The sequence below is a fragment of the Cyprinus carpio genome, chromosome B10 (assembly GCF_018340385.1).
Source record: "Cyprinus carpio isolate SPL01 chromosome B10, ASM1834038v1, whole genome shotgun sequence".
Lineage (NCBI taxonomy): Eukaryota > Metazoa > Chordata > Actinopteri > Cypriniformes > Cyprinidae > Cyprinus > Cyprinus carpio.
In genome coordinates, this window is record NC_056606.1 from 7,501,755 (window position 1) to 7,513,787 (window position 12,033).

General features: G+C 37.1%; 1 protein-coding gene across 2 annotated transcripts in view; it reads left to right on the forward strand.

The window, feature by feature from the left end:
- Window positions 1-5,419: 5,419 nt before the first annotated feature.
- LOC109071181 (solute carrier family 35 member E4-like) overlaps window positions 5,420-12,033 on the forward strand; it is a 224,911-nt gene continuing 218,297 nt past the window's right edge. Inside the window, exons 1-2 of one of the 2 annotated variants that reach the window (XM_042732324.1) lie at window positions 5,420-5,642; window positions 7,883-8,496. In XM_042732324.1, the coding sequence (XP_042588258.1) occupies window positions 7,902-8,496 (595 nt within the window). In that variant the 5' untranslated portion in view covers window positions 5,420-5,642; window positions 7,883-7,901. Of the gene's footprint in view, window positions 5,643-7,531; window positions 8,497-12,033 lie in introns of those variants that run through there. The other variant, XM_042732323.1, reaches the window with a different exon arrangement.

A 12,033-nucleotide genomic window follows, 5' to 3' on the forward strand; every position in this document is an offset into this window, starting at 1 on the left:
CTACAGGGTGAATATGAAAGTGAATTATTTATTCATTTATTTTTACATTATCTCAATGTTTTGCATTTGTATTTTGAACCAGACTCTTTTAAGCTGTAGTTGCACTCGAATATTTTTTCATGTAACATTGATAAAATGTCTCGATGTTTTGTTCCACATCGATACTATATAAAATAAATGTGTGACAATATTCTCAGTCGATTCTCTTTATAGTCACAGTACTGTTGCACACTGAACACTCCCACTAATGGAAGATCCTGATCCACTGGTTCAGAAAGGCAGATTTTATCCCAGGCATTTAAATGAATACTTCACTCCAAAATGAAAATTTGCTAAAATGTACTCACACTCAGGCTGACTAACAGATAAGGACATAAATGTACAAAGGGTAATGATATGTTGAGAGTTTTAGTGTGTTTGGTAGAAGTTGAAGTCATCGTTTAGAATATTACTTGAGTAAAAGTCTTAAAGTATGTGATAGTTATACTATTTATTATACTTACTTATTATAATTAATTATACTTATTTTTTTCGCAATATTAAACGTACTTAAGTACTAAAAGTAAAAGTAACGAATAAATGCAAAATGGAAAAAGGAGCAAATACATTAAAAATTGTTTATTCACAGTTTGAATAGCAAGATGTGTGTTCAGTTTTAACCCTTTCTTTCATTTTGTATCTTTGAGTAACTAAGCATGAGGCACTTCATCCAGTACTATGTATCTTTCATTCCAACAGAAGAAAACATTTCAAGAATCTGCGTCTGAAATGGCATTTAGATGTATTTACTATTTTAATAGATCTCAGAGGATACATGGATGCATTTAACCTGCAGTTACAAATGCATAAATAATGCTTTGTTTTAAACATAAAACACCGATTACTGATATTTGAAATGATTTCAAATGCATAAATAATGATGGTGCAATTTCTAACAACAAACAGAATGAAATTCTCTCAAAACGACTGTACAACTCCACTCATCCAATTATCAATACACATCATAAACCCCGTTGCTCATTCTTTTGAACAAGTTTGTCGATGATCTTTTGTACCTTGCCATGCAATGATTAGCACCTGTTCTCTGTGGTTCTACCTACAGTATCAGGAGCTAAATGTCAATTGTATGCCTTGCAAAATTGTATTATAGTTCTCCCTCTTCGCAACTAGTCTTATCCACCCACTCAAACATCTAGGCATTAGTTCCTTGCATAAGCCATTTGCAAATTGTTGAACAAAAAACTAAAAACCTACTTTGTCCCATAAATACATGTCAAGCACTAGTTTTAAAACACATTTCTTAGAACCTTTTTGTACAACAACGTGAATTGATGAATCGTGCAGAGTGAAAATTGACCTCACTCAAGGAAATGTAAAGTGTTAGTTCAAATCACAATCAACAAGTTGTCAAAGGTGCATCTCATGAACAAGCACTGGGGTAGTATATATAGACAGAATATCAACACAGAGTTGGCAATTTACATAATGGTTGGCCCAGAAACGCCAACAGGTCCACAGCCCATCATTCCAGAGGGATGAACTAAGTATGGGACAAGGATGTGGGGGTGCCGGGAAACAGAGGAAATAGGACCGAAAGGCAGAAATGAGGACATCGGCGCTAATATCTGATTGTATACATTAAAGCCCACGTTCCTTGAGTTTATTGTAGCAACCCTGATTGTTCTCTCCAATGGCCTTGCTTTTTGCCTGAAGCCGGTTGATGGCTGTCACGCCCGCTATTTGGGAATCAATTCTCCGTATCCATTAGTTTTCAACGTCCGTTCAGTGCCCGAAGTAGAGAACAGGTATGTATCCAACCATGTCACAGGTGCACGGGCTTTACGTGTTCTACAAGCTTTACTGTTTACTAGCTTCCCTATATAATCATTGATACAGTAAGTGACCACTTGTATTTCACAGCATACAGGAAAATAATACTCTATGCACGATACAAGATACTGCACGAGTTTAGCATGTCAAAAGTGTCGGCCACAAACTGGTATGTTTTTAGGACAGTAAAATGTCGCGACTTGCACATATGTTTGTTCTAAAAGCCTGTGCGAATGCATTCACTATGCCAAGGGGTCCATTGTCCCCAGCAATTAGGAACCCCGCAAGATTGACCCCTCAAACCGTTGGCAGAGTACAGCCTCTTTTCAACAACTACCTAACTTCGAAGCAGGCATTTGCACATGGGCCGACAATAATGATTGAGACTCAGGGAAATACAAAGGACCTTATAGGAAGACAACGATGTCTTTGAAAACATCCATACGGTAGCATCTCAAACCATCGACATGGGTTGATGCACAGAAACCAGATGAGTAGAAAACAGCTGTAGCACGGTACCAGTTTCCCAAGGAATGAGTACGTAGTTAAGGACTGGACTGGTACCATATTTACAGTAACACATATATCTATGTAACTAATTTTTACAGCAACATTTTTATAGTGATACATAGTACAGTAAGCCATTGCCACTTTTCCAATTGCTGTGGAAGGAACACCTGGCAATATATGTAACGATTTTATAGTCACTCTTCGCTTACCAAAAACAAATTCAACTGCTTGTTTCCTGGGATATAGTTATTACTGGAGTTTGAAGCTCAAGTGAACCCATCTCCCAACAGATATGTATAGCCGTGGATGAGGCTGGGCTTCAACCTGACCAAAGGGCAGAAGGCGGGGTTCGGAATGTCTCGGGATTTGAGCAACTGTTGACAGTGGGGGAGGCCAAGGGGAGGAATATCAATCCACATGGGGTTCTGCTATTTCCGGAGCATTGCGTCCTAACCCATATCCAGCTAGGGCCATAAATACCCAGCATCTACTCACTTTTAATGCGACACTCTCTACGGGCTCGCATCACTAATAATGAGATGGGTCTATGTAGAGAATTTAAAGTATGTGGTCATTTTGTGATTATGTTATTTGTCCATCGATCAAAACCTCATAAGGCAATTGCTCGTGACCCACCCGGGATGCTCAAAATTGCCTCCCACCTTGATTCCACCATTCCAACCCAATTTGCTTCTTTTCAGCATGGAGGTGAAGGTGTACGATCGCTCATCCCACACACACACAGATGACCCTTCTAGCGCTGCAATGGATGCAGCATGTGACAATCACTTAGACAGCCTGCAAGAGGATGGATAGGGCATGCCAAAAATCGTTCTTCCTCGTTTTGCATTCAGATACATACCGGTGTGATTGATGAGAATAGTGGGGCCGACAAAGACATGGATGTAGAGGACAATAGAACAGTTGGCGGGCAAAGTTGTAGTCCTTAGGGTTGTTTCCTTTGTTTTTTCTAGGCTAGTTTTTTTACTCATCCTTTTCTGACGCTTTCTTTCCATTCACTGTAAATTATTTTGTTGTTGCACTTTCTACGTATCACTAGATGCTATGTAATGCAATCTCTTTTTCTTTCAATCTGTAACTCATACAGTAAATAACTACTGGTCTATTGAATTGATATATGCCTAAAAAGGACAATTTGGTGCCAACGCCCTTGTGCATTTTCAAACAATACAGTAGACTTTCATTCCAAACTGTAGCTTAAATTTTACATTTGTAATACTGTCAAGTTACCAGTTGTAACTTTGACACCTGCCTAAACATTTTTGACGAGCTTTTCCTAACAATGACTCAAATGCCTTAGCCTTCCTGATGGCTGCACTGACATGAAAAGTGCATAAATGGTTACTTTTTGAGAGATATCTCAGGCCATATAGTGACACTACTTTAGAACAACTTATTGTATCACTGCTGTTATTACAAATTGTTCCAAACTTATTATGTTGCCCACTCTTAGGATGATGTGAAAAACCAACCAAGGCACTGCCATTAAACACTGAAAAAAACAACAGGCAAATGTGAATTTAAAACCGCCAATAGGTGGCAGCACGTGACTGTTAATGAGTGAGTCATTGAGATTCAACCGATTCATTCAAACGGCTGATTCATTCAGGAAGAAAAGAGTGAGTCACTGAATCATTCAGTCACAACCAGTGTTGTTCAAAAAGCTGCAAAACATTGCTGCGATTCTTTGTTTTGGAACTCTTTTCTTTGGAAAAAGTTTAGCGGAAACAGTCAATATTGTGTCTAAAATTTCACTTAAATGCTAACTTTATTAACATGTATAAAATGATTATTACATTTTGTTGTCATGCTGATATCTGGTAAGAAAAAAAAGGACGGTCACTGTTTGTGTGATATATTATTATATAAATATAAAAAAAATAGCAGAGACATTTTTTTTGCCATCTACAATTTTAAAACGCCTTGAATTTTGAGTTTTAATAGAACTTTAATAAATCACATGTGTGCACCTCTCTGTGTGTGATTTTGTGAGCATAGCTACTCAATAATGTCAGATGGCACAACATTACAACAACACTTTATCATATTTATTCGCAGAAGACGATATACTGTATATCGCACACCCCAACCGCGACTTGACTGGAAAATGAAATGGGAGACCGGTTTGTGCCAGCCTTTGGTTTTCACTTGACCAAAGGTCTAACTTGCAAGCACCAGACCACTGATTCGTCAAAACCTGCTGTTCTCCTTATGTCTTTGTTTCAGTTGTTTCTTCCGACTTTATTTTGTGGTTAGAAATGCAAATATGCTTAGGGAAATGGTATCGCAGTAGAAGTTACATTTTAATTAGGAAATGTAGTGGAGTAAAAGTGAAAGTTGAAACGTGAGTGAAAAAAAATACACCAAAGTAAAAGTACAGATACTCCCAAAAAATACTTAAGTACTGTAATGAAGTATTATTACTTCGTTACATTACACCACTGCTCTCAGGCCCTCAAAGATGTAGATGAGATTCTGGATGCTCTGCAGTGAATGGGTGCCGTCAGAATGAGAGTCCTAACAGCTGATAAAAACATCACAGTAATTCACAAGTTATCCACAACACTCCAGTCCATCAATGAATGTCTTGTGAAATTAAAAGCTGTGTGTTTGTAAGAAACAAATGAATAATTCTAAGAAACAATCAAAATATGAATCCATAATTTGCTTCTTCCAGTAAAATTTTTGTTTAGACCTGTTTTTGACTCTTTGGTCTGTACATAATTCTCTCCTGATTCAGATGATAAGTCTTTTTTCGCATGAAAAACAATATTATGGATTGTAGACTTGTGATGTTTTATCAGCTGTTCGGACTCTCATTCTGACGGCACCCATTCACTGCAGAGGATCCACTGCTGAGCAAGTGATGTAATGCAATTTTTTTCCAAATCTGTTCCTAGGAAGAAACTACTTGAATTGCCTGAGGGTGTGTACATTTTCAGCAAATTCTTATTTTTGAGTGAACTATTCCTTTAATAACCATCCAAAGAAGCTAAATTAAATGAGGGAAAATAAAAAGCTATGGTTATTTAGAAATATAGCCATATAGCATATAGAAAACGATACACCTGTTATTAACGAAACAAACAAGCACTCTTCGAGGTGTTCAGGCATACTTTGTAAAAGCGAGTGTCCACGTGCCAGCAGCAGCACGCGATGGCTCGCTGTGTTCAGACGCTTCGCGGTGACGTATAGCACAGCTGATCTGCCGACAACTGGCCGATGATCTCTGCGCGCAGGATATAATTAAACACATCTAGCTTCAGCCGTGCGGGGATAAGGTAAGAGACCAGGGAAATACGGTTGTTCTTATTGGACATGGTGAATACTGATGAATCGGGCTCTGTTTAATGTGGTATTATACTGTGTTGACGCGGACCGATGTGTTTATATCCTCTGTAAGAACGCTAAACGCCTGCGTGAGGTCTACGAGAGTCATTCATCAGCATTAACGTTAGAAGGAAACGTTTTGCTCTCATGATTCACTGGACGTGACTGTTAGCGTTACTACGATGTGCTGATCAAGACAAGTGCAGCCTTAGTAGTGGATAAGGAATATACAGAATACACAAAGGTTTTGGCTTGAACAACCTCCATGAATATAACATTTACAAACGGGACAGAAAATGATGCTGCGGTGACTAGAACGTAGACGTCATCGACCAGCGCCATATGTACGACCTCAGTTCATGCAGGTTAATGTTGCTTTTTTTTAGTTCTGACATGAAATGTGATTTTTTTTTTGTTTAGTTTGGCTGGGCATGACGTGATGGTGTATGAAATAAGCCTCCATAGCGGACCACAGAGCGACCATTTGCTGCGCTGTCAAGCTAAAAGCCAGCGATCAGTGAAATCAGCGACGAAAGCCTTGAGCGATTCCACTGTTTATCCAACATAGCCGTCATTTGTTTAGCATTTGCTTACAACGAACCATTTTAATACAGTATTTTGAATAAACTAGGTGTTACCAATCTAAAACCGGCAGCGGAACATGAGCCCATTTCTGATTGGTCGACTGGCTTAATTATAATTTTCCTACTGTGTGTACGGTGGTGGGGATTCATTGCAGTGACTCGAATCTTTTGAATCAAATGATTCATTCGCAAATGATTCTTTAAAGGGATAGTTCACCCACAAATTAAAATTCTGTTTGTAATTCACCTCATGTCTTTTTAAGACTTTCTTACTTTTGCAGAGCATAAAAGAAGATATTTAGAAAAATGTTGGTAACCAAACTGTTTTGATTACCATTTTCTCACATTATTTATGTTACACAAAAGAAAGTAAGTCATACTGGTTAGAAAGGACATGAGGGCGAGTAAATTATGACACAATTTTCATTTTTGGGTGAACTGTCCCTTTAAGTCTGGGTATATAATTTATTGAATAAAGAAACAATTTATTTATTTATTTAGAAAAAATAATATTATGAATGTGTGTGAAATATATTTTGTTTGGTATTTATTTTTTTTTTTGTTTGTTTTATTTTTTTTATAAACATTTTATTATTGTTTTATTGTTGTGTTTTTTTTTTTTTTTTGTGTGTGTTTTTATTTTTTTAATATATTTTTTTTATTTATATCTAGTTGACTTGTTTTAGTTGTTTTGGTCTAACCTTCTTTAATTTAGTCTAATTTGATTTAATAATAATATAAAATATAATGTTAATAATAATATAAAAGAATAATATACAGTACAGTAAAAATTATATTTAAAAAAATACAAGAAAAATAGTATTCAAGAGGAAAAGGGTGCTTAATGAAGCGAATGTTAGATTAATTTAGCCTAAGCAAACGATTCGCTCGAACAGTTTGATTTAATGAATGGTTCACTGAAATGTGTTTATATTTTGAAAAATGTATATTATAAACGTGTGTAAAATATTTTTGGGAAAATATTTTGTTTCTGTTATTTAAATAATTTTATTATTACGGTTTTCTACCATGTTATAGTACTGCATTTATTATTTATTTATGCATGTATTTACTCGTTTAAATCTGGTTTTTATTTATATATATTTTTATTTAGTTTTAGTTATTATGATCTAAACTTCTTTCACTAAATATTAACACTTCTTGTGGCACCTGAAGTCGTCCCTGCGCAAGTGAATGAATTCGTTATAACATATTATTCTCACCATTTATACCATATTAAGAGTGGAATATCAGAAATAGTAAAAGCAGTATGCCATTTCCAAGAATTATAAAAGATTCGTTCAAACGAACCGAATTCGTTCACGAATGAAACACCGCTACTGCTCATGCCCAAAATACGCTCCCAGGCCTTACGTCACAAATCAGTCCCACAACACATAATAACACGTGTAGACAAGCCGGGATGTTGTTTCTGTCCGCTTTCAAAACACACGGTTGCTATAGCGGGTTGAGTCAGGCAGGACATCACATCGGATTCAGTTCCTTCAACAGAGACTGAATGAATACTTCCGACTCGTCTAATAACGCCACTGTGTTTGATGAGTGATGTATTAATGTTACGAGCTCAATATGTGTTTACCCTGCAGGTGCGAAGATGAAGCGAACATGATCAGTGCCGATGGCCCCTCCACCAAGAGCGAGGAGACCCGGGACGCGGGGGACAGGAGGAGGCAACCCCCAGAAATGCTGCACCTTATGTTCGTTGTGTCCGTGTGGCTGGTGACGGGCACCACCATATCCAGCCTCAACAAATGGATATTTGCCGTGTACAATTTCGATTACGCGCTGCTTCTGTCATCCCTCCACATGCTGACGGCGATCGTGGTGGACTACGGACTGATCAAGTGCAGGATGATCCAGCACCGAGGCGTCGGAGAGCAGGATTTAACCACCAGCGCCAAATGCAAAGTGTTCCTGCTGAGCTTGACCTTCTGCGCCAGCATCGCGTTTGGCAACGTGGGACTCAATTATGTGCAGCTTTCGTTCGCGCAGATGATCTACACCACAACGCCGCTGTTCACGCTGGCTATTTCCACGCTGATTCTGGGAAAGCAGCACCACATCCTGAAGTACACCGCGATGATGCCCATCTGTCTCGGGGCGTCCTTCAGCATCATGGGAGAGGTCCAGTTCGACCAGATCGGCTGCCTGTTTGTGTTCGCCGCCACTATGTTAAGAGGCGTAAAAAGCATTCAACAAAGTACGTTTTTTTTTTTTTTTTATGTTTTATTAACCAGGGTAGAAGGAGAAATATTTAAATCAAAAACACAGAGGAAAGCAAAAATACAATAAACCAGTACAACACAACAATAACATAATAATAATACACAGTAAATAAAAAATACAAGAAAAAATTATATACAAGAGGAAAAGTGTGCTTTAATAAAGTAATAAAGCTTTTGAGAATGTTCGATTCATATAAGTGAACCGAATTCATTCGAACGATTCGATTTAATGAATGTTAACTCAAATGTGTAACAACAAAGGTTTTTTTGTTTTGTTTTTTTTGAGGTAAATGTTAAAACTTCTAAAGTGACACTAGTCTCGTGTTCAGCTTTAAATTATTTAATTGGATATAAACAGCTTTTTTGTAAGATATAATCCAGTGAACACGAACTGGAAAATGTCATAAAAATGAATAGGTCAAAGTAACGTGTTCAGATTCCTAAACAAGGCAAGTGATTCATAACACCTTTCGAATCGGTTTGATTGAATCACCAAAATGAATCGGTTCACAAGAGCGATTTGTTCGCGAGTCGGATGACTAGTGCGCTTTCTCATAACTCTGATCAGTTTGACAATAAAAACCTGTGTTAATTTTTTTTAGAAAGGTGTTTGAAGCTGTATCTAACTTAATCATCATTCAAAAAGCCACCGGCTGTTTTTTTGACAAATGAAAATATTCTTAACTATGTAACTTCCTATTGTGTGTCTGAGTCAGAGAGGAGAACGTCCTGTCTGCCAACAGCTGGCACATCCTGTTCTAGACACTCGCTGCTGCTTCTGTTGTTTTAACCAAGTAGCAAATGACCTCACAGTAACGGATAGGGATTGGATACTTGACTGTTTTTGATTTCTTAAAATAAGAGTCAGCTGAGCTCCATTAGTTAAGTGATTTCCTCCCTAGAGGAATTATTGTAGGTGCCTGGCCCTGAGAACATCAAGGAGTGAGACCGGACTAAAGGCGAGTCTGCCGTTTACTGGCAGAACCTGTTTTGTACACATTTAGTCTTTTTAGGACTACATATCTCGTCACATACAGCTGCAGCCATGTATGTTGATGTTATTCAATGCTAAGTGTGTCAAAGAAAATTCTTAGTCACTGTAGGATTACACAACAACCTACAGTTTGCATGCAACCTAAATGGGCAGTGCCTTGTTTTTAACAAAGTCAGCATTGTTTGTTGTTCTCCACAACTAAAGCTATGACTGGTCAATACTAGAAGGAACCAAGTCCATGTCATTGAAGCCAGATCGTATTATAATTATATTACTACTACTACTACTACTACTAATATTAATAATTATAATATTTTTAGTCTTGCTCAGGGTGTGATATTATTATTATTATTATTAATTATAATAATAATAACAATATTAATAATAATAGTTTATTATTTTTGTAAACCAGGGGGTGTAATAGTGATGAACGTTAATAAGAATGTAAAAATTTTGATGTATATGATTAAATATATAATTAAAATATTTGGTCAGGGGGAGCAATATTACTATTATTGTTATTATTATTTAATTAATTAAAAAAAACAGAAGGGGGATATTTGAACAAAAATGTGATTATGGAAAATTTAATGTAGAAGTTCAGACAATGTAGAAATAAAATGTAATGCATAATTTAAAATAATATAATTATATTATAAATATAATACATATTATTATAATTAATATAAAATATGGTACAAATACAGAAAACGTGTTTAAACTGAATTAACTAAATTACATAGATGTTTAATAATGAATTAATTGACTGTAAAGTTGTTTATACAATTTACAGGCCCCATGAGATATTAAGATTGAACATATTACTGCCATCCACTCCAACAAATTTGAATTAAATTGCAAAGAATGACAGTGCATTGGCTAAAGATAATTTTGCCAAATTATAACATAATATTAGTCTGATTACTCACTGCTCCACTTAAAAAACAACATTTAAATATATACTACATTTTTTGTAATTAATTTACTCACCAACCCACTTTGCATTCTTGGTCCAGGAGAGATGCTCCATGTGGTATATCTAGGTCGTCTGTTGGATTTATATTTCAGTGGACTATTTTAGTTGTGACCGTTGCATCACAGAGGTTAAGGTTGTTTACTATATGCGTCACACTATATCTTAGCATGTGCTTCAGTAAATAACAATCCAGATGGCCAAGAAATGTGTGTCAGTGCTGAGCAACTACATATAGCAGTATAATAGCTAAACTAACACACTTTTTTGTGTATAATGATTAATTATCAGGCAACTGGCTCCAGGAGGAGCAAGATCAACTCTGTCTTCCTACTGTATCTGATGGCCATCCCCAGCTTCTGCATCCTGGCCATCGCCGCCCTGGTTCTGGAGAACTGGGCCGCGCTGCAGTCCCCCTTCCAGTATGACCACCACCTCTGGGGTTTTCATCTTCTCAGCTGCCTGGGCTCAGTGCTTTACAACCTGGCGAGCTGCTGTGTCATCACCCTGACCTCCGCTGTCACGCTGCACATCCTGGGCAACCTGAACGTGGTGGGGAACCTGCTGCTGTCCCAGCTGCTGTTTGGGCATGAGCTGACGGCTCTTAGCTGTGTTGGAGCTGCTCTCACCCTCTCAGGCATCATCATCTACCAGAACTCAGAGATCATCGTAGCTTACATCGACACACGGAGAGCCAGGACACCAACCGGTGGCAGTGGAGAGGACGTGGTTTGTGTTAAGGAGAATGACTCGAACATATCAAAGACTCCAGAGGGAGAATCATCTGCAGAAGCAGCGCAAGAACCTAACGAGAGAACAGAGAATCAGGTTCATGAGAAAATGGCCTGAAGAGACTTAAAGGCTGTTCCAAAACCTAGTGAACTGCTGTCTATAGCCAAACTCCTGACTTTACAAGTACAAGGAAAGTGAAAAGTGGTCATGGCTCTCTCTGGTCCACAACCACTTTCATTAGATGGAAAAGAGAAGCTTTAGAAGTTTTTAGCCAGGGTTATTATAGTTAACTAAAACTTAACTAAAACCATAAAAAACAAACAAAAAAAATGTGCTCATTGAAATAAAAGAAATGTTAACTAAAGTTTTTTTTTTTTTTTTTAGGTTGTTGCCAAAACTGAAATATATACTAAAATGTACTAAAATAAAAATTAAAAACAAATAAAAACATAATTATAAAGTCGTATTTGAAAAAAAAAAAAACTAAAAATTATAAAAACACAACAAAATTACTAAAAGCCTTGTGGGCAGTGTGCCGATATAAAAATTATATGCGCTACTGGCGTCCGAGTTCGAATTCCAGCTGGAGGACCTTTCCGCACCGGTCTCTCTCTCTCTCTCGAGTTCGTTTTTGTCTAATACTGTCCTATCAAAATAAAAGGCAAAAACAGCCAAAATAAATCTTTAAAAAAATAACAATGAAAAATATAAAAATAAAAACTTTAACAGAAAATGACCCCTAACCGTAACCAATCTGGAATGCTTTACATTGGCAGCAATTTTGTTTATGACGCAAACAGCACTCGTGACACA